The sequence below is a fragment of the Pan troglodytes genome, chromosome 8, assembly GCF_028858775.2.
Source record: "Pan troglodytes isolate AG18354 chromosome 8, NHGRI_mPanTro3-v2.0_pri, whole genome shotgun sequence".
In the NCBI taxonomy this organism is placed as follows: Eukaryota; Metazoa; Chordata; class Mammalia; order Primates; family Hominidae; genus Pan; species Pan troglodytes.
Window position 1 is genome coordinate 105,135,311 of NC_072406.2, and position 27,891 is coordinate 105,163,201.

Consider the following 27,891-nt stretch of genomic DNA (forward strand, 5'->3'; position numbering starts at 1 on the left):
GCGTACCTGTGGTTCTAACTACTGGGGAGGCTGAGGTGAGAGAATTACTTGAGCCCAAGAGGTTGAGGCTGCCGTAGGCCATGATCGTGCCACTGCCCTGTAACCTGGGTGACAGAGTGAGACCTTGTCTCAAAAAAAAAAAAAAAAAAAAAATCATGGCATAAACAATGCATTTATTTTCCTGGTGTATTAGTTTTTACTGTTTTTGAGGAAAGCATTATTTTTATATTGAAATAGCATGAGGTAGATATGAAATTTACATGAACTGTTAAGATTGGAGACTTCAAAGAAAGTTTATACTTATTGCAGCAGGCGCTCTCCCAGTTTATGTGTTCCCTCTAATGCTTTGGTTGGAAAATGTGAAAAAAATTACATTACAATATAGAGGCTATGATAGAGATATACATAGGGTCCTGTGAGGCGACAGAGTCAGGGTTGATTCACTACAGCTACCACTGCAGTTTTTATGGTTTTCAGACACATAAGCGATGTTTTTTGTAAACTTGGAGACCCCTAGGAGGAGTCATATGACTGTAGAAAAATCTGGAAAAAAATGTTGTGTGTCCATATTGTAGAGGGAAAGCAAAGTGTGTACTCATTCTGTACTTTGAAATTCTAAGTTTAAAGGGTAAAAAGGTTTAAAACCTTTTTAGTGACACTATATTATCTTGGCAAAGAATAATTTATTGAATAATTGCATTCCTTTCTATCAAACAATTGCATTTGATAGAAAGGATGAAATGAATAAAGATGCTTTGTTATGTTTACTTCTGGCTGTATTATAATTCACTCCTACTACTGTAAGCTTTTGACGCTTTTCTTTCTTTGTGGATTTGGTATAAACTTTTGTTTATAGTGAGTTTAACACAAGTGTGTTATTTTATTTGGTATGTTGAGTCAAAAATCAGTGAATCTCACACTCAACTTTCTCTCTCAAATAACTAAAGTCTAAAGTTCCAGTTCTATTTCAGGGAAGAAATATTAGTAGTTTCTGGATAGGATAATTGTTAGTAGGCTAATGTCTCAGTTATACGTGGTTAGCATATACAAGTGTTCCAGGTTCAGTATAATACATTTATATGTATATATGTGTGTGTGTATATAATAAAATGTTCAGTATATAAGGAAATTAACATGTTTTCATATACTTGAAGTATTTAACATTTTATTTGAAAATATTAGCCTAACTCAAGTTGTAGAAGTCTAATGAATTTGTAATATACTCTTTCCTGCTTTGATTATTTTCATGTCTCAAAATATTTTCTTTTCATTTTGAAAGCTAAAATGTTATATTTTTTAATGCAGTGCTAGAAATGTATAGTAAGCTGAAAGAACAGATGAGTGCCAAAAGGTGAGTTGGTTTTTTCCTATTGTTTTAAATAAGAATTTTTTTCTATTATTGAAAGGACAGATACATTTACTATAAATCATAGTGAATCATGAGTTTTGCTTTCTTCATTACACTAACCTTTGTACTTAAAATTCACACATCAGGATAATCCACTAAAGCAAATCTTAGCCTTTTATTAATAAATCATTGTCCTTTATAAATGATATCAAGGATTGGTAATGTTGATCAAGTACAAATAGCCGAACAGGAATGAAAATATTGATTAGCTTACCAACATAATAATTTTGCATGTAACTAAGGGCTAAGTGCATATTGTGGAAGGAAAAGAGTGTAGGCAGTTATATTTTGACAATCTGGGTGAATGTAGTAGTTCACATTCTGTTTTATAACTCAAATGCATATATGACAGATGAAAAAGAAAGTAATTTAAAGTAGTTTATTGATTGCCATAGGAGCATTGGATATAGTGATGTTTAAAATATTTTAAAGACGAACAGTTTTGGCCAGGTGTCATGGCTCATGCTTGTAATCCCGGCACTTTGGGAGTCTGAGGCAGGAGGATCACTTGAACCCAGGAGTTTGAGACCAGCGTGGGCAATATAGGGAGACCTCATTTCACCTCCCCACCCCCTACCCCCCAAAAAACAAAAGAAAAAAAACAAATGATTCAAAAGTAACATAGAAAAACCAGAATAAATTAGACAATTTGGACTAGGGAAAAAATGATTTCTTCTTGGTTAGTAACTACTTAATTATCAGAACACATCCACAGACCTATAGTAAAAGATGTGTGTATGTCCTGCTTCATGGTGCTACATGTTGAATTTCATTAGGCTTTACCAGTTAATACCATTTAGTAGAATGATTTTTTCCCTGTAATAAACAAGCCAAAAGCTATTCTGAAAGTCTTATTTTCTTTCACGTATGTATTAAAAATATATTCTCTTTTTAAATCAATGTTATATATCCTCACATTTTAAAGATTCAAATAATTTTCCTACACGTTTGCTGCCAAAAAAAAAAAAACAGATATCACCTTTCCTATTTCCCATTCACCATTCCTTCTTTATAGGAGCAAAAACTTTTACCTCTTTTAATGGATTATTTTGGTATTTATATTTATGTCTTTGAATAACTAACTTTTAATTATTACCATATTATTTTCCAGTTTGGGGCATTATCGGTTTTTCAGTAATATAATCTAATATTTATACTCACATTTTCTCAACTATCCCCAAAATGTCTTACGTCTTTTTCCCTCCCTGAAAACATTGATTCGTATGTGTTCTTTTGTCCCTTTTAATCTAGAACAGTCCTCCTGTTCTTTGTTTTTTTCATGGAAGAGTCCAGGTCAGTTCTCTTGTAGACCAGGGCATTTTGGATTTATCTAGTTGTTTCTTCATGTTTAGATTCAAGTTAAAAGGTTTTGGCAAGAGTATGGCATAAGTGATACCTCACATTGCATGACATCAGGAGGCTTATAAAGTCATGTTGTCCTTAGGTTATGCTAAATTTGATCATTTGGTTAAGGGGAAGTCTACCAGATGTCTTTTGAAAAGGTATATTTTTCTCTTTGCAATTAATAAGTAGTATGTGGGTCCTGTTTCCTAACAGGTTTTCACCCAGTAGTTTTATCATTCTTGCCTTAATCCATTATTATATTGGATTTACAAGATGTTGATTTTAAAAATTCTATTATTTCTTAAACATTTATTAACTGGCTTTTATATATATAAAGAAGAGCTTTTTATTCCCCAACACCACCTTTTTTCTTTTTTTCCGATTATGGCTGTGAACTTATGCATTTTTAAAATAAATATATTATAATTTATTATTGTCATTATTCATTTTGATGCACAAATTGTTTCAAATTTAACAAGAGAAACCTCTCAAGCCAGTTCCTGTGTCTTTGTCTTTGAGTATTTTTGTGTTTATTGTATTGTAAGATGTTCCAAGCTCTCATTGTGCCTTTTTTTTTTTTTTTTTTTTTTTGCCTCAGATCTGGAAGCAGCCATTCTCCAGGGTACCCTAGCTCCTTTTAGTATTAATGGTATTTAGAAACTAAGATGTATGGGTTGGGAGCAGTGGCTCACACCTGTAATCTCAGCACTTTGGGAGGCTAAGGCAGGTGGATTGCTTAAGCTCAAGAGTTTGAGACCAGCCTGGCCCGTATGGTAAAACCCCATCTCTACTGAAAAAAAAAAAAAAATAGCTGAGCATGGTAGCGCGTGCCTGTAGTCCTAGCTACTGGGGGGTTGGTGGGGGGTGGGTGCTGAGGCAGGAGGATCTCTTGAGACAGGGAGGCAGTTGCAGTGAGCTGAGATTGAGCCACTGCACCCCAGCCTGGGTGACAGCAAAACCCTGTCTCAAAGAAAAACAAAAACAAGGAACTAAGATGTATGTGCTAGGTGGACTTATTACACACACACACACACACACACACACACACACACACACAGTTTGAAGTTGTTAGTTTGTGACCTACCTTTTCTCTCTTTTAGAACATTCTCTTTGTCCTCTGTGGTCTATCATTTCCTGATGATGTGCTTTGATGTGGTGGGTACTTTTTGTGGTGGGTACTTAGTGAGCCTTCTTTTAATCTGGAAATTATCCTTTAATCTCATAATATCCTTAAGCATTAGGAAGTTTTTTTGAATTATTTTTTTCCTTCTGTTTTCTTATTTCTCTAGGATATTAATAGTTCAGTCTTGTAGATTGGTTCTCTAATTTTCTTATCTCTTCTTTGACGTTTTAAAATCTCTTTGTCTGCTTGCTCTTTTTTCTATGAGATTATTTCATCTTTACCTTCCAAAGGTGGTGCTGATTTTTAAAAATTTCTGCTAATTTTTAATTTCTAGGAGCTCTTTTTTGATCTCCAAATTTTTTTTTCAGGTAGCCTCTTGTGTTTGCTTTTTAGAGATTCTTGGAGTTGTAGACTTATGACTTGTACATTTTTGTTTATGTTATACTAAAATAAACATACCTGTGTAGCCACCAAGTTTAAGATGTTGAATGTTATTGCCACCCAAAAGCTTTCTTATACTTCCTCACAGTCACTGCCACCAAAACAAGATGAAGAATACTTCCATTACCCCCACAGTTTGCTCATACCTCTTTCCAATTTCTCCTTCCTTCTCTAGAAATAACCACTTTCTGATTTTTAGCATCGTAGATTAGTTTTGTGTGTTTTTAGAATTGATATAAATGGAATCTTCTTCACTCCCGATAATGTTTTTAAAATTCGTCTGTGGTTGCATAATTTCTTTTTATTGCTAGAATTTGTTTATCTATCCATTAGTTGCTATTTGGGTGGTTTCAGGTTTGCAGGTATTATGAATAAGACTGCCATGAAATTAAGGTACAAGTCTTTTTTGTAGGGATATGTTTATATTTCCATTTAGTAAATATATAGGAGTAGAATTGCTCAGTGATAGCATAAATGAATGCTACACTTTTTAAGAAACCGTTAAATACTTTTCTATTTAAAATATGATTTGAAAAATAGACTTTAAAAATATAATTTAAAAAATAATTATTTTAGTAGTACCATTTACGCTTCCATTAGCAATGTATTAATATAAGAATTTCATTTGCTCCACATCCTTGCAAACATATGGTGTTTAATTAGTTGTTCTAGTTGAGCCATTTTGGTAAGTATAAAATAGTATCTCATTGTTTCAATTTGCATTTTCCTGATGACTGATTGTTTATAGATCAGAATAAACAGGTTTTTTGTTTTTTTTTTTTGTTTTTTTTTTTTTACCATCAGTGAAATCAGAGGTAGAAAAATCATGGGTTTAGACTGTAGAAAGAAAGGATTTAGATTAGACACAATCCAGGGCATCTAGATGATAAAGGTTTGGGAATGTTGAATTTCAGTGGCAAGAAAACCTTTAGAATTGGCTTATCTAGAGATCTTTAAGTATCATAAGTGCCTTTTATTTTATTTGGTATTTGGCTGTTTGTATGTTTTCTTTTGTGAAGTGTCTGTTCACATCTTTTGCTTATTTTTTTTATTTAATAGATTTTATTTTTTAGAGCAGTTTTAGGTTTACAGAAATATTAAACACAAAGTACAGAGTTCCCATATACTTTTCCTCTTCTTTCCAAGCAGTTTTGCTGTTATTAATGTCTTGCATTAATATGGTACATTTACTTTAACTGATGAACCAATATTGACACATAAGTATTTACCAGAGTCCATAGTTTTACAGTAGAGTTCACTCTGTGTTGTACAGTTCTGTGGATTTTGGCAGACATATATCATGTATCCATTACAGTATCATACAGAATAGTTTCACTGCCTGAAAACTTTCCTGTGCTCCCTATCTTTCCCCATCCTTCCCTGCTGTGAACCTGTACCAATTACTGAACTTTGTACTGTTTCTATAGTTTTATCTTTTCCAGAATGTCAGATAGTTGAAATAATACAGTATATATATAACATGTTCAGACTGGCTTATTTCGCTTGGCAATATGCATTTAAGGTTCCTCTATGTCCTTTTGTGACTTGATAACTTATTTCTTTTTTATCACTGAATAATACTACACTGTATGGATGAACCATAGTTTATCCATTCACCTTTGAAGGACATCTTGTTGCTTCCAAGTTTTGGCAATTGTGAATAAAGCTGCCATAAACATTTGTGTGCAGGTTTTATGGATGTAAATTTTCAATTAATTTGGGTAAATACCTGGGGATGTGATTGCTGGATCATATGGTAAGACTATGTTTAGTTTTGTAAGAATCTGCCAAACTGTCTTCAGAAGTGGCTGTACTATTTTGCACTCCCTCCAGAATGAATGAGAGTTTCTGTTGCTCCACATCCTTCACAGGATTTAGTGTTGTCATTTTTTCAGATTTTGCCTATTCTAATAGGTGTGTAATGATATCTCATTGTTATTTTAATTTGTAATTCACTAATGACACATGATGTTGAGCATCTTCTCACATGTATGTCTTCTTTAGCGAGGTGTCCAAGTCTTTTGATCACTTTTTAATTTGGTGGCTTATTTTTGGATTGTTGAGTTTTAAGTGTGCTTTTTATATTTTGGATTCAAGTCCTTGATTCAATTTGTGTTTCGAACATATTTTCTCCCAGTCTGTGGCTTGTTTTTTCATTTTCTTAACAGTGTTTTTAAAGAGTAGGAAGTTTTAGTTTTAATGACGTTAAATTGGAAAAATCCAGTTTACCTTTTTTTCTTTCCCTCATGGATTGTGCTTTGGTGTTTCTAAAAACTAATTGCCAAACCCAAGGTCATCTAAATTTTCCTTTGTGTTATCTTCTAGAGTCTTAGAGTTTCGTGTTTTACATTTAGGTCTATGATCTATTTTGAATTAATTTTTATAAAAAGTGAAGGTCACTGTTTACATTTATTTATTCACTTTTTTTGCATGTGAATGTCTTGTTGTTCCAGCAGCATTTATTTAAAGAACTACTCTTTTTCCATTGAATTTCCTCAGTTAACTGTATTTGTGTATTTCTGTGCTTTCTGTTTCATTTTAACCTACTTGTTAATCTTTTCACCTTTACCATACAGTCTTTAATATTATAACTTTATACAGTATTAAGTCTTGAAGTTGGGTAGTGTCAATCTATCCTTCAACTTTGTTCTTCAATATTGTGTGGCTATTCTGGGTCTTTTGCCTGTCTATATGAACTTCAGAATCACATTGTTGATATTCACAAAGTAAGTTGTTGGGGTTTTGATTGGGATTGCATTGAATCTGTAGATCAAGTTGGGGAGAACTGATATCATCAGTTGGTGATATTGAGTCTTCGTATTCATTAATATGGAATATCTTTCCATTTATATAGATTTTCTTTAATTACTTCTATCAGAGTTGGTATTAGTTCCAGAAAATTTTTTGTTGAAGGTTTTTATATAGATACATTTCATGCTACCTGCAAAGACTTCTGTTTCTTTTTTCCCAGTCTTAATACCTTTTTTTCTTGTCTTATTTCATTAGCTACTGCTTCCATGTAGTATGATGTTGACTGGGAATGGTGAGAGGGAGCTTCTTTACCTTGTTCTTAATCTCATGGGGGAAAAACATCTTGTTTCTCACCATTAAGTATGATATTAGCTTTGTATAATTTCTGTTCCTTTAAATTTTTTAAGGCATGTTTTGTGGCCCAGAATGTGATCTGTCTTGATGTTCCATGTGAGCTTGAGAAAAATGTGTATTTTGTAGTTGTTGGATGAAGTATTCTATCAATGCCAATTAGATCCGGTTGATTGATGGTACTGTTTAGTTCAACTATGTCTTTATTGAATTTCTGCCTGCTGAACCTGTCAATTATTGTTAGAGGCTTGCTGAGGTCTGCACTTGTAATAGTGTATTTATTTATTTTCCTTTACAGTTCTGTTAGTTTTTGCTTCACATATTTTGATGCTCTGTTGTTAGTTACATACACAGTAAGGATTGCTGTGTCTTCTTGGAGAATTGACCATTTTATCATTATGTAATGTTCGTTATCCCTAATAATTTTCCTTGCTCTGAAATCTGTTTAATCTGAAATTAATATAGCTGATCTACCTTTCTTTCGATTAGTGTCAATATGGTATATCTTTCTCTATCCCTTTATTTTTTATCTCTTTATGTCTGTACATTGGAAGTGATTCAGACATCATATAGTTGTGTCTTATTTTTTCCACTTAGAATTTAATAAAAATTTCGTACTTTTTCATGTATCTTGTAAATTTTTTTGTATGCAGGAAGTTATATTTAAAAAGAATAGAAGAGACTGAAGTAACCAATTCTATGGTAGGACAAACTCTGGTGAAATGGAAATACCCAAGGGAAGGCAAATGAAGTAAGAACAGTGGCATAATTTGTACTTTGTAGGCCAGAGAATCATTAGAGTACTCACATGTTCTCCATTTAGTGATGACATGTATATTTTTAAAAGTGTCTTGTATTTATAAAAACAGACACCTTGTCAGAGGTTTAACATATAGGGAAATTTGCTCTACTTTGTTTATTTTTAAAAATCAGAGACTTAACATTCCAACTATAAGGACATCATTACCTTATAATAAAAGACTTTACATATAGGATAATAATTTGTTTGAAAATAATTTATAAGGTAAATTCCATTATATATTGTTGAATAGAGTATGAGCTTACAGAACTGGAAGTGTAGATATATGACTGGATGGAAATGTGGCCAAATGCTGATGAGTTAATTACAACATGATAGCATCAGATCATAGGTGCTTTTTATATTCCCCTTATAGGTTTTGTATTTTTCTAGTGGTTATGGATTACTGTTACAATTTTGTAAAAACAGCATTATGTGTATCTAAAGGAGAAATGGTAATCTATTGTGGTGCTGTTTTTGCTTGCATTTAGAAACAGATAAAACGTAGGAGATTTGTGGCTAAATTTTAGAAAGGATCCAGGGTCTGGTCTCTGACTTCTGCTCTCTGCCTAAGATGATAAACTTTCTATATATCTTCACCTGAATTTTCCCAGAAAGCAGAGTCTGAGGTAAAAATCATGTATTTTACTACTTTTTTAGGGAGTATAATCCTAGGGAAGTTCTCCGAATCCTAGTTTTAGGGAAAGGGAAATGAGAAAGGAAAGTTGAGAGAGCAAATATGAGGGTGAGTTATTGAGTTATTTAAATACCTTTAGGGAGGTTGTATATGTTATTGCAAATCATAACCTTCCCTCCAGGAAGAGGAAAGGAGAACTTATCTCTGACTTGCTCTTCTTATTGGTTAAGAGTTCAACCCCCTGACCTTAACTCTCTACATTTCTGGGTTGTGTGTATATGGGTGCTAGGTAAGTCTTATGACCTCTCTTGCCTCTGATGATGTCTCATGGGAGCACCAAGATGGGAGGTGAGAGATGAGCGGCATGAAGGGAGGCACAGTTGTGCTATGAAGTAAGTTGACTGTGTCTGTGGTATGTTGCAAAAGCTACTGGTAATACTTTTCATTTATTCTGCATCACTTAGGATTTCAAATACATTGTAGACATTAGCATGAATTTTCAGAAACCATACCTGCTGTAGAGAGAATACTTTTGAAATATACCTAGTTCATATCAAATCAGGAAATTAGTCAAGGATCATATAGTGTGGTTTGACTGTTAATTGATCTGTTGCATTTAAAATGTTATGGGTTACACTGAAAATACATAATTCATTATTTCACTTCATCTAAGCCTTTAATATCTCAGGTATTATCAAAATTATTGTAATGACATCTCTCCTACCCATACCACCACCTAAATATTTTAGTTTCTGACCAAATGTACATTTTGTTTACATTATAAGCATTCTGATGTTTACCAAGATAAAATTTAGATGGTCTAATTTTTAAATTAGTTGTAATATTTTGTGACAATTTGCAGAATATACTCTATCTTTGAGAGTATATGCCAGAAAACTAATTGGTATTTTAAAACAGCTTTTGAATATAACGTCTTTTTTTTTTTTTTTTTTGAGAAAGTTTCTTACTCTGTCACCCACGCTGGAATGCAGTTGCACGATCTCACTGCAACTGCCACCTCCCAGATTCAAATGATCCTTGTGCCTCAGCCTCCTGAGTAGCTGGGATTACAGGTGTGCACTACCACGCCCGACTAATTTTTATATTTTTAGAAGAGACAGGGTTTCACCACATTGGCCAGGCTGGTCTCGAATTCTTGATCTCAGGTGACCCGCCCACCTTAGCCTCCCAAAGTGCTGGGATTACAGGTGTGAGCCACCACACCTGGTGGGTCTTTTCAACTTGCTTTTGTTTTCACTTATGTCTCATAGTTTCTATCAACTTACTTTGTTTTGCCTTTTTTGTACATTAGTTAATGCCTTTTCCTGCTTTTAATGTCATCCAATTCAATAGAAAGATACGGAATACTATGTAATTAATTTTTAAAGTTCCTCTACCTAACTCTCAAATAGATTTTTGGTGCTGAGTATTATTGTAGGAAACCGACAGTTTGCTAAGGTCTCAGTCCAGCTATGAATTAATATGGTTTCTTGGCTAAATTATATACTCTTTTTGTGTATTTTAGTTTTCTCATCTATAGAATGCTACTTGTAATATCTGCCATAGAAGTGTACCTCATAGAAGTCTAAAGAGAACTAAATTATGTATATGAAAATATATGTCAATTTATCTAGGGCAAAGGCTACACTTTACTAATTGCTGCATACCCAGCATGTCACACTGTGAAACAGTAGCCCCCAAAGCCCAAAAGAGGAAATATTACATTCAGTAAATATTTGTTGAATTGAAAAAGCACTCTACCCAGTGTGGATTTTTACCTGTTTTTTTTTGTGTGTGTGTGTGATACTTAACAGTATTTCTAATTGCCTTAAATAGTAGTATGACATTTTTTAAAAAGTTAAATAAACTTTATTTTAATTAGAATTATATTCATGTTTTGTAATTTTTGTGTGGTGATACTGTGTGGATGGATATTATGATGGGAGACAGAATACAAAATCATATAACAAATCACTAGATGTTATAATTCACAAGTTTGAAACAATTATACATATTCATTTATGGTATTAAGATACTATCATAATGCTTTTGATGTTATAGATTCAGATGAAGTGAAATAAAGAAGTTTTACATTAATGTATGCCATCAACTTTGAGCCTGTGGCTTGTTTATGTGGTTTATAGTTTGTCCTTGACAAATAGATGTAAATATTAATTTTACTTATTTTAACTATGACTAGGTCCTTTTTGATGAATAATCAGTGTAAAACTGATTATTTAGATTTACTTGTAAAAATATTGTGATAAGAACTTTTTATAGAGTTTTTTTTTTTTAACTTCTCACAGGTACTATTCTGCCCTAAAAACTATGGAACAATTAGAGAATGTGTACTTCCCCTGGGTTAGTCAATACCGGTTTTGTCAGCTCATGATAGAAAATCTTCCCAAACTCCGTGAGGATATTAAAGAAATCTCCATGTCTGATCTCAAAGACTTTTTGGAAAGTATTCGAAAACATTCTGACAAAATAGGTGAAACAGCAATGAAACAGGTGAGATTAAAAATAATTTTGATTTAATATTATTTAGTAATACAGGATCTGGAAAATATCCAAGGTTTACTTCTTTAACTTACATAAAATGCTTATTTTTGTTTTACCTTTTTCTTAACTTTTCTGGTTATTGTTTAGAAAGGATTCTATCAGTGTTTTCTTTGGCTTCACATTTATTCCTTTTTTAAGTAAAATCAGTTTAACATGAATTCTTTAGTTACTGCCCGAACTCTCAGCATTCTTCTCCATATATGTGGTGTTATGTTATCCTTTACCACCAGCCAAATCTGGTATAGAATTAGCTAAACAGTGGCAGCCCCAGAGGCAAGTGGGAGCCTTTTTATGCTAAGATTCTAAACTGTTCTCTATTTAAAACAAATTAAAAGTATTAAGTGTGAATTAAAAACTACTACAGTTCAATAATAAACGGACAAACAATGGGAAAAGCCTCAGCAGTTATGAAGTCAATATATCTACCTTTTGAGTCAGCAGTTCCACTCCTAGGTGTTTATCAGTGAGAAACAAAAAACATGGGCTCACGATAGTCATAGCATCTTTGTTCACAGTTAGCCCCAAACTGGAAACAACCCAAATGGCTTTCAGAAGGAGAATGGATACACAAATTGTGGTATATTCATACAATGGAATACTACCTAGCAATAAAAAGGAATGAATTACTGATAATGCAACAACATGTATGAATCTCACAGATGTGTTGAGCCACAGAAATTGAATACAAAAAGGCACAAACTGTGTGATTCCATTTTTACGTCATTCGAAAGCAGGTAGACTAAGATGAAAAAAATCAGAACAGTGGTTACCTCTGGGTGGGGAAATTGCCTAGGAAAGGACACAAGGGGACTTTCTGGGGAGATGGAAATGTTTTATACCATGATAAAAATGTATTTGTCAAACTTGTACAGATCTTAGCTATATATTTCAATGTATATACATCTTACTTAAAAAAAACTATAAAAAAATAATAAACTAGAAAACTGTACAGAATAATTTGGGGCTGGGTGGGGTGGCTCACACCTGTAATCCCAGCACTTTGGGAGGCAAGGCGGGCAGATCACGAGGTCAGGAGACCAAGACCATCCTGGCTAACACGGTGAAACCCCGTCTCTACTAAAAATACAAAAAATTAGCCGGGCATGGTGGCGGGCATCTGTAGTCCCAGCTACTCGGGAGGCTGAGGCAGGAGAATGGCGTGAACCCTGGAAGCGGAGCTTGCAGCGAGCCAAGATCGCGCCACTGCACTCCAGCCTGGGTGACAGAGGGAGACTCTGTCTCAAAATAATAATAATAATAATTTGGGGTATATATGGAGTGAGTGGATAAAGGTATAGATGGAACAAGAATGTAAAAATATTAGTGGAAGATAAATGATGGGAGTTCATGATATTAATCTGTTTATTTTGAAATTTTTAATAATAAAAAGTTAAAAAAATTAAATTTTCTAAGAGCTATGCTTGCAAAGTCATAGAAATGAAACAGTGTCATAGAAATAAAACAATGCTCAACACCATTTCTTCTTTTTGTCTTTGCATTGCACATTCTTACATGATTTCTAATGCTTGATTTTTTTTCCCCCAAGTATTACAAACTACTTTGGAAACTCCTAAGTCTTTCTTATTGATTGTCTCTGGTCAGTGAGGGTCTTCCCCATTGTAGAGCTCCTCACCATTGTATTCTTCCCTTCAATATTACAGTGTTTTCAATACTATTTCTCCTACCTCTGGCCAAGGAAATCTGTGCATGCCATGGGAGTTAAAAACACAACCACTTGGTAAATTTTTTCAGTATGAGAATGCAAACAGTAGTTTAAAGTTCATATTCCATTATACATTTTAATCACAAGTGTCAATATTAAACTTATCTTCTTTGACTTGTTTTTCATAGACCAGTTTTGGATTCTTTCCACTTAGGGAGTCCATCACATCATGGGCCCTAGGATTTAAGATTTACAAAAATTTATTTCTGGGAGAGAATAGACTCTCTTGGTCCACTATCATTTTTCCTCATAAAAGTTATCAAGCTCCCTATCATTGCAATTTAAACAGACATTTCATACAGAAACCTTTTTTTAGCATCTCTCTGTGGGGATGTTTTTCTTTACAATTTCTTCTTTTGGAAATAACTTCCACAGAGTTGAGAAGTTAGAGAGTTTTCCTTCTAGTGAGAGTTAGACTTCTCAAGATTTGATAAGAAAAGTTGTATTTTTTCTGTCTTGGTATCCCTTCATGCTACCTTTCAATTTCTTGTGGGTTTTTCTCTCTCTCTCTCTCTCTCTGTGTGTGTGTGTGTGTGTGTGTGTGTGTTTGTATGTGTTTGTGTATGTATAAGAAGCCTCCTGAAGTCTCTCATCAGCTGTGCTCAGTTTGGCAGAGTCACAGTTTAGTTCTGGAATCTTCTAGGTGGCATGAGTGTAAAGCTTATACCTTGTAAAGCAGCCCCCGCCTTTGGGTGCACTCTGTATCCTGTGCTTAATTCCGTGATCTCGTATCCCTTTTACGGATGGATGGACTTGTTATGTATTCATTTAAATATCTTAAAGCTACCCCAAACCCAGCATTTCTAAAACTAAACCCATTCTTTTTTTCCTAAATCTATTTTTCTTATATTTGCTATCTCAGATAGTATTGCAGGATCTGGCCAGCAGCCCGCAATGCAACGGGGCTCTCTCTTTGTTCCCAGGCGGATCAGCAGGTCGAGAAATAATAGACACACACAAGATAGTGAAAGCTGGGTCCAGGGGGGTCACTGCCTTCTGGTCCCACAGTGCCTCCAATGCACTGGATATACCAGCATTTATTATTAAGTTTAGTGAGGGCGGGGTAGGTTAGTGAGGGATTTAGGGTCATTTGATTATGAGGTGAGATGGTCACATGGGGATGAAGTAATTCTTTAACATAACATCTATAGGTAGAAGTACAGTATACAGAGATAAAAATTTACAATATAGTGTGTGCATCAGTAATTTCTAACAGAGCCTTAAAACAGAAACACAGTCTTTCCATAACCTATGATTAGCCAGATATTAATCAGCAGTAACAGTTGCAGCAAAAGCTGGTTACAAACAATCTATAGAAACAGGACGTGAAGCTAGACAACCAGTCAGACCAGAAATTCTCAGAAGGGAGTATGCCTTAACCATAAAGGGGCCTAGAAGAGCCATGGCAAGATGAGGGCGTTTATAGCCCTATCTTATCCATATGGACAGGCACCCCCCTCATGCATCCGTTTATAGGCTCTTCACAAGGGTCGCATTCCATTCCCAGAGCTATGAACATCTGCTTTTCTGGGATAGGAATCTTGGTGATGTGAAACCTCCCTGACTGCACGTCCATTCATAGGCTCTCTGCAGGGGGAAGCACATCACGCGCTTTTGGCTCATTCTGGCAGTCCAACCTGGCATTGTCTTTACACAATCCTGCATGCAGTTTTGTATTTACAATAATCAGGAGCATTTCATCTTTTATTCCATAGCAATAGTTTCAGGGGGTCTCCCTACAAGATAGTAGTGTCTCCTGTTTCCACAATTCCAGAAACTGGGGAGTATTTTAAACTTTTCAGGAGTATTCATACTGTTAATGTTATTTGTTACTAAGTCCTACTTAGTGACTATCAATTCTGCTTCTAAATACCTGTAGATTCTGTTTCCCCCTCTACATAGCTGAACTGTTATATAGAATCATTTGTTTTCCTTACCTGTATTCTCTTCTCCTTTTGGTTACTGTCCTAAAATGCAAATAAGACCACACCACTTCATCTTAAGTAATACCCTGTTACCTTTTACTTAAGTCCAAGTTCCTCAGTCTCATCTTGATACTTGTCTCCCTTCTATGCTCTAGCAGTATCTGCTGTCTTACAGATTTTGGAATATACTAGGTGTTCACCAAGAATGTCCATTCTTTCACATTTCTCAGTCGGATGAATTCCTGCTTTTTCCTCCCAAAAGCGGGCTTGAACATCACCTTGTCTGTGAAATCTTCTGCCATCACCCATTACACTACTGCCAGTGAGAGATGGTCACTTCATCCTCAGTGTGTATACCATTGTACTTTTCACACTACAATTGCTTTTTTTATGTTCTTAACTAGACTGAATTTTTTAAGTGGAGGATTTTGCCCTGCTTATTTTTGCCTTCCTGGGATCTAGCTATTATGCCTAACATGAGTGGCACAAAAAAAGTTATTTTTGAAAATTAGTTTAGAGCTGAGTTTTAGATTGTCTAGGGAGAATTTTTTAAATTCTAATATGAGAGATGAATCCACTCTTAGTCTGATGTTTAATTAGCAATAAATATCTAAAATTTATATTGGGTAAGTTAACATTTTCCATATAATGTTCTCTGGCACACATTTTAATATTGCTCTCTAGGGCAGGGGTTCCTAGCCCCCAGGCCGTGGACTGGTACCTGTCTGTGGCCTTTAGGAACCAGGCCACACAGCAGGAGGTGAGTGGCTTGCTAAAGAGGATTACTGCCTGAGCTCCGCCTCCTGTCAGATCAGCGGCATTCGATTCTCATAGGAGCGCAAACCCTATTGTGAACTGTGCATGCGGGGCATCTAGGTTGCGCACTCCTTATGAGAATCTAATGCCTGATCATCTGAGGTGGAACAGTTTCATCTGAAACCATCCACCTGCAAAAAAAGCCTGGGGACCACTGCTCTAGGGAGAACAAAAGGACTAAATAGTCAAATAAATTTTGGAAACCTGGGTTAAATAAAGTTAAGTGGATTTCTTTACTTATGAATTGTAAATCTCCTAGGAGGAGGATACAATATGTAATATTTATATAACTCATTTGAGCTTAGAACCCTTTTTTCAAGGAACATCTGTTTTTACTGTGTGAATTGTTAGTTTTGTGCATAACATAATTTGGAAACAATACTCTAAATAAATGATTTTATACTCCCAGGACAGAAAATCACTGACAAAATTAGTTTGGGCACAGAGGGAAAGGGAATACACAGGAGTGATAATAATTTTCTCCAGTACCAGCCTCTAGGGGGCAGCCAGGATCAAAGTCTAGGTAAGAGAGGAGCCAGATTACTGCAACTTGCATGGTCTGATAACCTAAGTGTAGAGAAGGCTGATTGGCAGTTACATGTGCCTTAGAGAGAACTCGCCTAAAATAGCCAGTGCACGACCTATGTGCTAACAGAACAAAATAGCAACAATCTGACCCATCAAAACAGAGAGAATGTCTCGCAGTGTGTAAGGAAATTAAAATCCTGGAATTAAGTTTATATTTTTTTCTATTTCTGGTAATGAAGTTCTGATAGGGAAGTATTACTAAAATGCCTAAAAGTATGAGGGTTCTCAACTTTTTATTCTGTGTAAATGTTGTTTTTTGTCAATGATCAATTGTGGGATGACAGCTTCTGCATTCTTAGTCTTCACAAACTGTGGGCATTTTCAGTGGGAAGTAAAATAAGCTTGCAACTTGATGTTATAGTTCCTTCTGTGAGGTTAATGGCTAATTCAGGAAGTTGGGAGTATGGCCAAAGAGTGTTGGCCAGTCCCCCTTGCCAACACACAATATGCCAACTGAGGAAATACATGGTTCTACATAATTTTAAGACTGTTTAAAAAGGAAGAGAAGCTGGGTGCGGTGGGTCACGCCTGTAATCCTAGCACTCTGGGAGGCTGGGGCAGGTGGATTGCTTGAGCCAGGAGTTTGGGACCAGCCTGGGCAACATGGCAAAACCCCATTTTACAAAAAAATACAAAAACAAAAAAACCAAAAAAACAAAGAAACATTAGCTGGGTGTGGTGGTGCATGCCTGTAGTCCCAGCTACTCTGGAGGCTGAGGTAGGAGGATCACCGCAGCCTGGGGAGGTTGAAGCTGCAGTGAGCTGTGATGGTGCCACTGTACTCCAGCCTGGATGACAGAGTGAGACCCTGTTTTTTTTTTTTAAAAAAAAGGAAATGAGAAGGCAAAAATCATGAATAAGAAAGGAGACATCACTACAAATTCTATACCTACAGACATTAAAAAGATAAAAAAAACTATGAACAGATTTTTTGAACCAATTTTGACCATAATCAGTTTTGGAATAATCTGAATTTCTCTCTCTTCAAAATAGGCACAGCATCAGAAAACCTTCAGTGTTTCTCTGCAGAAACAAAATAAAATGAAATTTGGGAAGAATATGTATATAAATCGTGATAGAATTCCAGAGGAAAGGAATGAAACTGTATTGAAACATTCACTTGAAGAAGAGGATGAGAATGAAGAAGAGGTGATGGGTTTCTTTCTTTCTTTTCTATTATTAGATAATTTTTTTTCTTTTGGATTGTAATGTACATCTGTTTGATTTAGTCTTCCCGTATGCAAAATAAATTTATGTTGTAAAAGTTGTCAGAGTCAAAATGGAGTCAGTGTGTCAAACTTTGACAGAATGGAGGCTGAGAAGGCCGTGAAGGGAGGGCTGTCATGGACGATTTGCCTGGTATCAGGAGCTATCACAATAAATTTTTTGAAACCATAGCTTACTGCATCAGCCCTACAAGGACAGCTAGCCACTTACATGTGAACACTTGTCTGTTTCAAAACAGACCAGGCACAGTGGCTCACACCGGTAATCCCAGCACTTTGCAAGGTCGAGGTGGGTGGATCACTTGAGGCAGGAGTTTAAGACCAGCCTGGCCAACATGGTGAAACCCTGTCTCTACTAAAAATATAAAAATTAGCTGGGCATGGTGGTGGGCACCTCTAGTCCCAGCTACTTGGGAAGCTGAGACATGAGAATTGCTTGAACCCAGGAGGTGGAGGTTGTAGTGAGCCGACATTGTGCCACTGTACTCCAGCCTGGGAGACAGAGTGAGACCTTGTCTCAAAAAGAAGAAAAAAAACAAACAACTCTCTTACAAGGTCAGTCCAAAACTGTAAGGGCCTAACCATAACTCCAAAATTACAAGTCCTTTCTAGCAACTAGTGACACTCACCAGTGAACTTTCTTTCAAAACAATTTGCATAACAATCTGTCTCCCCAGTAAAACCCTAACCTCCTTTGTTCTGCAGACATGCCAGAGACCACCCTGGTCTGTGCATGTCCTGGATTTTAATCCTATTTCTTTGTTTATTCTCAAATTTTTTTGCTTGGAAATTTTTCTGTATATATTTTTATTTCAAGTTGACAAAGTCAATCAGATTGTATTGAGCTATTAGGACAATGGAGTCATCTGAAATGTTGGGCTAGATAATTGACAGATAAACACGATTGTAGATTATATTTCTAAATCTCTGGTAGTGGAATCTGTAGTAAAAGTGTAAATCTAATTTTTCTTTCTTTTTTTTTTTTTGAGACGGGGTCTCACTGTGTCGCCCAGGCTGGAGTGCAGTGGCGCTATCTTGGCTCACTGCAACCTCTGCCTCCTGGGTTCAAGCAATTCTCCTGCCTCAGCCTCCCAAGTAGCTGGGATTACAGGCATGCGCCACCATGCCTGGCTGTCTAATTTTTGTAGTTTTAGTAGAGACGGGGTTTCACCATGCTGGCCAGGCTGGTCTTGAACTCCTGGCCTGGTGATCTGTCCACCTCGGCCTCCCAAAGTGCTGGGATTACAGGTGTGGACCACTGCGCCCAAATCTAATTATTTTTATGGTGATTACTTATATTTGAATTACCTGTTGTCAAATTTTTATTTCGTAATGTCTTGTCATTTGGCCTAATTCTGGATAGTCTACCTTTTTAAAAAATTGGTGCTGAAATACTACAAAAATAACTACTATGATTAGTCTTTTAATGGAAAAAAAAAAGTTCTAGTAAGTCTAGAAACCTTGAAATTATCCTTAAATATTTTCTTTCTTTCATCTTCTATATCCAAATTCATTCTCTCGTTCTTTTTTTCTTTCATTTTTTTTTTTAGAGATAGGGCTCACTGTGTTGCCTGTGAGTGCAGTGGTGCAGTCATAGCTCACTACAGCCTGCAACTTCTGGGTCCAAGTGTTCCTCCCACTTCAGTCTCCCGAGTAGCTAGGACTAAAAGCACACTATCACCATGCCTGGCTAATTAAAAAAAAAAAAATTTCTTATAGAGACAGAGGTCTCACTATGTTACCAAGGCTGGTCTTGAACTCAGATTATCTTAGCCTCAAATTATCCTCTCACTCAGCCTTCCAAAGTGCTGAGATTACAGGTGTGAGCCACCATGCCCGGCATCCTATTGCTTTCGAAAGTTTTTTTTACAGGGCTTGATGCCGTGGCTCATGCCTGTGATAGCACTTTGGGAGGCCGAGGGGGGCAGATTGTTTGGGCCAGGAGTTTGAGACCTGCCTGGCCAACATGGCGAAACCCCTTTCCTGCAAAAAATACAAAAAAATTGCCAGGCATAGTGCCTGTATTCCCAGCTACTGGGGAGGCTGAGGTGGGAGAATCACCTGAGCCAGAGGAGGTTGAGGATGCAGTGAGCTGTGATCATGTCACTACATACCAGCCTGGGTGACAGAGTGAGATGCCCATTTCAAAAAAATAAATAAAATTATCTCCACAGAATCTTCTATTGAACTTACCTTTTATCGTCCTTTTCAATTTTTTTTTAAATTTAGCTACTATCATAGGAACCTTGTTATTCCCAATTAATTTATAAGTTTTGCCTTGCCAATGAGATTTTAAATTCTTTTTCTAAGGACATAATTGGGATGCAGTAAGAATTTTTAGTTGAACCATATGACTATGTGCTCATGACTGCATTTGTGAATGGGTGAACAGCTGTGTGTTTACTATGTGCATTTCTTTTTTTTTTTTTTTTTTTTTTGAGACAGGGTGTTACTCTGTCACCCAGGCTGGAGAGCAGTTGGCATAATCATGGCTTACTGTAACCTCAAACTCTTATGTTCAAATGCTCCTCCTGCTTCAGCCTCCCAAGTAGTTGGAACTACAGGCACATGCTTGTATATACTATATCCAGCTAATGTTTTAATATTTTTTGTAGAGATGGGGAACCGCTGTGTTGTCCAGGCTGGTCTTGAACTCCTGGCTTCAAGTGGTCCTTCTGCTTTGGCCTCCTAAAGTGCTGGGATTGTAGGCGTGAGCCACCACACCCAGCCACTATGTACATTTCTGCTGTATATCTGAGGATGAGGTGATACATATATACATAGTCACACAAATATATATGTAATATATATGTAATATATTTGTGTGAATATGTATGCACATATGTGTATGTGTGTATATATGTGTATATATGTATATATATGCGTATATAGTGAATGTCTGCTATTGTACTGAATACAGACAAATGAACAGCTTCAAACAGTTAAATGCCTTCCTAATGTGGAATTAGTATGTCCTGATTAGTCCCTTGAAATTATTATTAGGTTTTTTGTCCCTTTAAATTAAATAAATATTTTTGACCTCTGCTTTTTTGTTCTTTCTAAATATTCAGAGGACCTCTGTATTATTTTCTCCTTTGAGGTTCAGAATGTTGAAAATAGACCATCTAGTCTTCTTACTTCAATTTTCCCCTTCCTGTTCTGTATATCTTTCCTGCTGGGAGCATCACCATCATGCCTTACCCCCAGACTTTTACATTTAGAGGAGCTTGGTGGTTTCCCTGTTCTCTCAGATCTATTTTACTACTATACTGCACTACATTTTGTTTTTATCATTTTCCCTAATAAGCAATGTTATAGTAAAAATAATTTAAGTTCACTCTGGAGATTCACATGAGTACAAATGTGTTCCTTTAAAAAGAGTTTATGTATTTCTCAAGTTTGAGAAACTTTATAGTACTACATTTCATCAATTATAAGGCATTTTTTTTTTCCACATAACATTTCAGAATATAGGATACATCTTAAAGATGATAGTGTTATAGTTTTAAGTGGTGGTGTTTTTTCTTTCTTAGCATTCTGTAAAATAATACTGATAGTGTTTTTAATTCAATGCAATAATGACCAATCATATGACATAGCTGCGTAAGAACAGGAACTTTGTCTATAGCCAAATCATGAAATCTATGTATCATTTTTACCCAAAACAATAATAAGGTATCTAGTTATCCATAGCAGTTTTCTGTAATCTGTCATACATATTAAAAATATACAATTTCTCTCCTTTGTTACCTTAAGTTGAAAACAGTCCACAGTGATAATAAACATACTACAAAGAATAAACTGCTGAAGAAATGCCAAAACAAAATAAAGAAGGTTTTGCGTTTATAGTGTATGCTTTATATGGGAGAATTGAATAAATGTTGTAACACAAAGTTCATGAATCTTCTCGCCTATCTTTAACTTTACATTATCTAATGGTGGTCTAATAGTTTGACCTATAATTTTTTAAAAAATGGTTTAATTTTCAGGTCTTAACTGTTCAGGATCTTGTCGATTTTTCCCCTGTTTATCGATGTTTGCACATTTATTCTGTTTTGGTAAGTATGTTTTATATTTATGTATATATAGTTTTATATTATTTAAAAGGCATGTATGTATTTTAGGCCCTAAAAATTGATCATATGCTGTAAATCTTCACATAATTCTTTGTGAAATATCCACTCTGTGTGTAAGGCACTTACATTTTTTGTTTACTTATCATAGTGTAATTTCAAGTGATATACCATTTCATGTATATTTTAAGAACCTTGTAATAGTATACTTCCATTTCTCCCTATTGCCTTTGTGCTGTTGTTACATCACAGTTCTTGTAAGTTACTTTTACATGTGTATTCCATACTACATTGCTCTTATTTTTGATTTAATGTTCCTTTTTAAAAATAACTGCTTTATTGAGATCTAGTTCACATACGAAAAAAACTTACCCTTTTAGAGTATACAATTCAGTGGTTTTAGCATATTCACAAGGATGTGCAACCATTACCACTACCTAATTCCAGAAATACCCATTACCCACCCCTCCAACCACCCCCAAAACATCAAAAATGTGTATCTGGCTGTTATTAGGTGGTGTGTTCTATAGATATTTGTTAGATGTAGTTGGTTTATAGGGTTGTTCACGTCTTTTACTTCCTTGTTGGTCTTCTGCCTATTCTGTTATTGAAAGTAGAAGTATTGGAGTCTTCAACTATAACTGTTGAATTGTCCATTTTTTCTTTCAGTTTTGCCAGTTTTTTATTCATGTATTTTTAGGGCCTTGTTGGCAGGTGAATATATGTTTATAATTGTTATATCTTCCTGATGGATTGACCTTTTTTAAAAAAAATCATAAAATATCTTTCTTCATAATATTTTTTGTCTTAAGGTCTGTTTGGCTTTAATTAGTATAGCCCCTCCAGCTTTCTTTTGAGCACTATTGGCATAGTATGTTTTTCCCCATCCTTTTACTTTCAGTCTCTTTGTATCTTTGAATCTAAAGTATGTCTCCAGTAGGTAACACATAGTTCAGTCTGTTTTTTTAAATCCAGTCTGCTGATCTCTGCCTTTCATTTGGAGTGTTTAGTTCATTTACATTTAATGTAATTACTGATAAGGTAGGATTTATGTCTGCTCTGATGTTTGCCATTTGGTTTAACATGTCTTATATCTTTTTTGTTCCTCTATTCCTCCATTAGTACTGTCTTGTGCATTAAATAGATATTTTCTTATGTACCATTTCATTTCCTTTGTCATTTCCTTTTCTTTTCTTTTTTTTTTTGTGCTGGAGTTTTGCTCTTGTTGCCCAGGATGGAGTGCAATGGCATGATCTCAGATCACTGCAACCTCCGCCTCCTGGGTTCAAGTGATTCTCCTGCCTCAGCCTCCCAAGTAGCTGGGTTTACAGGCACCCGCCACCATGGCCAGCTAATTTTTTGTATTTTTTTAGTAGAGATGGGGTTTCACCTTGTTGGCCAGGCTGATCTCGAACTCCTGACTTTAGGTGATCCACCCGTCTCGGCCTCCCAAAGTGCTGGGGTTACAGGTGTGAGCCACCGAGCCCAGCCTATTTTCTTAGTATTAGCCCTGAGGATTGCAATTAACATCTTACTTTAAAACAATTCAGTTAGATTAATACCCTTTTCTTTGTGCTATTGTTTTCTTTCTTTCTTTTTTTTTTTTTTTTTGAGACAGGGTCTTGCTCTGTCACCCAAGATGGAGTGCAGTGGCGTGATCACAGCTCACTGCAGCCTTCACCTCTTTGGGCTCAAGCAATACTCCCACTTGAGCCTCCCAAGTACCTGGGACTACAGGCTCATGCCACCATGCTTGGCTAATTTTTGTATTTTTTGTAGAGGTAGAGTTTACAGTATAGTCTTACTGTTTTATGCTGTAAATTTAATAAACTTTCATTAGCACAATAACTTCTGGCTGGTATATATAACCAAAAATTATTTGGTAAAGCTAATTTCTTTCTTTTTTTTTTAGACAGAGTCTTGCTCTGTTGCCTAGGCTGGAATGCAGTGGTGCCATCTTGGCTCACTACAACCTGCGCCTCCTGGGTTCAAGCAATTCTACTACCTTAGCCTCCCAAGTAGCTGGGATTACAGGCGCCTGCCACTATGCCTGACTAATTTTTGTATTTTTAGTAGAGACAGGGTTTCTCCATGTTGGCTAGCCTGGTCTCAAACTCCTGACCTCAGGTGATCTGCCCACCTCAGCCTCCCAAAGTGCTGGGATTACAGGCATGAGCCACCGTGGCTGGCCACTAATTTCTTATTATTGTTACAACTCTTCTTCCTTCTACTCGTTATTCCAGTTCTGCCATTTCCCAGCATTATAGCATTGGGAAAATTACTTCCCTTATTTGAGTTCCTCATTTGCAAAATATGGTTAACAATTTCCAAGGCTATGTTGGATATTATAGTCAATATAAATAATAAAAGTGCTTGGTATAGGACCTGGTATAAAATATCAGGCAGTAAATGTTAAAGGGGTTATTATAAAAGGGTTACATTAATATGTATGCTTTCAAGGACTGTTGACTGTAAGTCTACTTTAGCCAAAAAAGCTCTATGTCCGAAATCCTAAGGTATCCTACTCTATTTGATCAAATATGAGTATTCCATGAAAGGAAAATAGGTATAATGTCAAAAAAAGGGATTGTCTTTGGAAAATGCTGCACACAATATTCACAATGTAGCTTATCATAGCTTATCATTTTTCAGACTTTGAGAAGTCCTAAGAGCTTCTCTGACTTTACTTAGCTGGCTGTATCCTAAACTTTGAGTTTAGGGATCATTTTTTTACTTAGAATACTGAATATTGAATGAGTTAATTTCCTAATTATCTGATGAATACCAAATATAGTGTGCAAATTGCTGCCCTAGGAGTTTTTAAGGGTATATGAAGGCTTTCCAAGGGGCCCTGGGCTAGAAACTTTAGGGAAATAAATTTTAGGTCCATGGTTTTCTTTCTAAAAATGATCTGTTTGGGAAGCCCAACCTGTCTTCAGAATAGTTCTTCTCTTACTGTTGGTGCTCTGCTCAGATTCCCTTGGGTCCCTTTTCAGCTAGAAGCTACCCCACATCAGATTACCTGTGTTGAGATTAATAAGTTATGGTGTGTGGATATGGTGTTTGAAAGCCTAGCTTCCTTGCCTAGATTAGGACAACACTGAGGTATAACCTATGCTCTGAAGTTGCAGTGTGGAATCAGGCACACAATTTTTTGCCTTAGATGGTACCCTTGGTTGGCTTCCTCTTGTTCCTTTTACTTTCCTCACTTCTTGAACAGTTTCCTTCTTCAACATTTCTTTAGTTTATCATTGATCTCAGATTCTGTTCCTAGGACAGCTACCTAAGATAGTGACCATATTAGTTATCAATTGCTGTATAACACACTGCCTTAAAACAACAAACATTATTATTTCACAGGGTTAGCAGTCAGGGAGTCTCTTAGCTGGCTGGTTCTGGCTACAGGTCTCTTATGAGATTCTAGTCAAGATGTCATGAGGACTGCTGTCATCTGAAGGCTTAACAGGGGCTGGAGGATTTGCCTCTATGATGGCTGCTGGTAGAAGGCCTCAGTTCCTTGCCACATGGAGTGTCTACCAGGCTGCCTGAAAGTCCTCATGACATGGCAGCTGGCTTCCCCCAGAGTGAGTCATCCAGGAGAGAAACCAAAATGGAAGCCATCATTCCTTTTATAACACAATCTCAGAAGTGACATACCATTACTTCTGCTTTATCCTATTCGTCACATAGATGAACTCAGGTGCATTGTGGGAGGGGACCACACAAGGGTATGAATACCATGAGGTGGGGATCTTTGGAGGCTGTTTTGAAGGCTACCACGTTTACTTTATAAATGAAAATCATACCCTTCACTGACACTCAGTACTACCATGGTGCATTGTCTTGAGGTGTAAAAGCTTCCAGGGTGCCAAATAAAGGAGAAGTCTCCTTTAATTATTAATCAAGGAACTGTATTGGGAGTTCCTTCCTTTCCATTTTTGCACAAATTTCTGTTAAGGGTAAATCATGTTAGGAACAGTATATTTTGTCCTGTGGTAGGATATTCTGAATTTAGATATGTAGTAGGGAGTAATGACATAGGTAGGAATAACGATAGTTTCCTTTTAATGACCTGTTCTTTTTCCCCCTAGCTATTGACAACAAGTAATTGCTTTTAAGAGAGAGTCCCTGTGAGAGTAGAGCAAAGAGAACACAGAGAATTTTGATTGCTAAAACTATGTCCTATGTGTTTAAATGTAAACAATGATTTTGGCTAATCTTAATACTCTTCGTTAGGATGTATCATTTGCTGTAAAGAAAAACACCTTTAAACAGCCAAATGATATGGGTTAGTAAAGCTGTATCTTTTAAACATGAATGGAGTGTTTTCTGGGGCTGCCAAAAATTTTAAGTTACACTGGCTAGCTTTATTTTTTCATATTCATGTACATTATGATTCGATAAAGTGGGTAAAGCTGTTTAGCTATCATAAGTCTAAGTCCAATTGTTTAATGTTTTCTACTTCATATTTAAAGTAAACCCTGGCTATTCATTTTTAGCAGCATATACCATTCTCTTTTGTTAAACACCCAGAAAAAGGATGGTCATCATATCTAATGAAATTAATGGAGTTATGCCTGATTTTATTGTTTGATTTATTGATTAGTAGGGGTGCATTTTTTAATGTACTTTTATTTATTTTAGTAGCTTTAGGGGTACAAGTGGCTTTTAGTTATGTGGATGAATTGTATAGTAATGAAGTCTAGGCTTTTAGTGTACTTGTCACCTGAATAGTGTACATTGTACCCAATAGGTGATTTTTTTCATCCTTCACCCCACTTCTGAATCTCCAGTGTTCATTATACCACTCCACATGCCTCTTTATACCCACAGCTTAGCTCCCACTGATGAGTGAGAACATGCAGTATTTGGTTTTCTGTTCCTGAGTTCTGTCACTTAGGATAATGGTCTCTAGTTCCATCCAGGTTGCTCCAAAAATATTATTTTATTCTTTTTTATATCCCTGATTTTTATACTTGGTTGTATTTAATTATTTCCAAAAGTTGAACAGGTTTTATGTATGTCAACATGTTAATGGAAGGCACGTAGTATTGTTTATTATGCTCCTTACTTCATAAAAGCTTAGAATTTTAGTTGTGTATTACATTGCATTATTGTAAATTAAGTAATGAAAACAGAATAAGTAATGAGAAACTGATTTATTGTCTTGATTTTAAGGGTGTGAATGCACAAAACAATCACACTGGGTTTAAATAATATTGACTGCTTTTTGTAATTCCATAATTTTTTTTTTTTTTTAAGACAGAGTCGTGCTCTGTTGCCTAGGCTGGAGTGCAGTGGTGTAATCTTGGCTCACTGCAACCTCTGCCTCCCAGGTTCAAGCAATTATCATGCCTCAGTCTCCCAAGTAGCTGGGATTACAGGTGTGTGCTACCATGTATGGCTAATTTTTGTATTTTTAGTAAAAACAGGGTTTCACCATGTTGGCCAGGTTGGTCTTGAACTCCTGGCCTCAAGTGATCCGTCCTCCTCGGCCTCCCAAAATGCTGGGATTACAGGCGTGAGCCAATGCACCTGGCGTTGGTGATATTATGGTGTAAACCCATAATTTCTCAGTGGTTTTCATGATGTAATTTTGTTGTTGTTGTTTGTTTGTTTTGTTTAAGAGATGGGGTCTCGCTGTTGTCCAGCCTGGAGTGCAGTGGTGAGATCATAGCTCACAGCTGCTTTGAATTCCTGGGTTCAAGTAATCCTCCTGCCTCAGCCTCCTGAGTAGCTGGGACTACAGGTGCATGCCACTATGCCTGGCTAATTAAAAAAAAAATTTTTTTTAAAGAGATAGCTTGACATGCTGCCTAGGCTGATCATGAACTCCTGGCCTTGAGCAATCCTCTGATTTCAGCCTCATCTTTACTTTTTTTGAAGTGAAACTTGGAGTCAGACTTTTCTTGAGAGACACTTAGTACAATTTGACTTATTAGTTTGATCATGAGGACTGGCTTTGATAATTAGATTTTAGGTTTTAGGGTGGACTTTAAAAAAAAAAAAAAATCAAATGCCCTAAGTCTGCAGGTCAGAATTTGAACCAGAAAGTATATTGTTAATGGGGGGAAAAAAAGTCTCACTCATTCTATTAAGATATTTATTTCCAATAAAAATGTAC

At 36.0% G+C, this 27,891-nt stretch overlaps 1 protein-coding gene across 36 annotated transcripts in view; it reads left to right on the plus strand.

The window, feature by feature from the left end:
- EXOC6 (exocyst complex component 6) overlaps window positions 1–27,891 on the plus strand; it is a 254,843-nt gene that overhangs the window by 95,263 nt on the left and 131,689 nt on the right. For 34 of the 36 annotated variants that reach the window (XM_054659792.2, XM_054659800.2, XM_063782004.1 and 31 more), the window contains 4 exons: window positions 1,306–1,351; window positions 11,161–11,365; window positions 17,462–17,617; window positions 21,684–21,752. In XM_054659792.2, coding sequence (XP_054515767.2) covers window positions 1,306–1,351; window positions 11,161–11,365; window positions 17,462–17,617; window positions 21,684–21,752 — 476 coding nt within the window. The remainder of the gene's footprint in view (window positions 1–1,305; window positions 1,352–11,160; window positions 11,366–17,461; window positions 17,618–21,683; window positions 21,753–27,891) is intronic. The other 2 variants (XM_063782016.1, XM_063782015.1) reach the window with 1 other exon arrangement.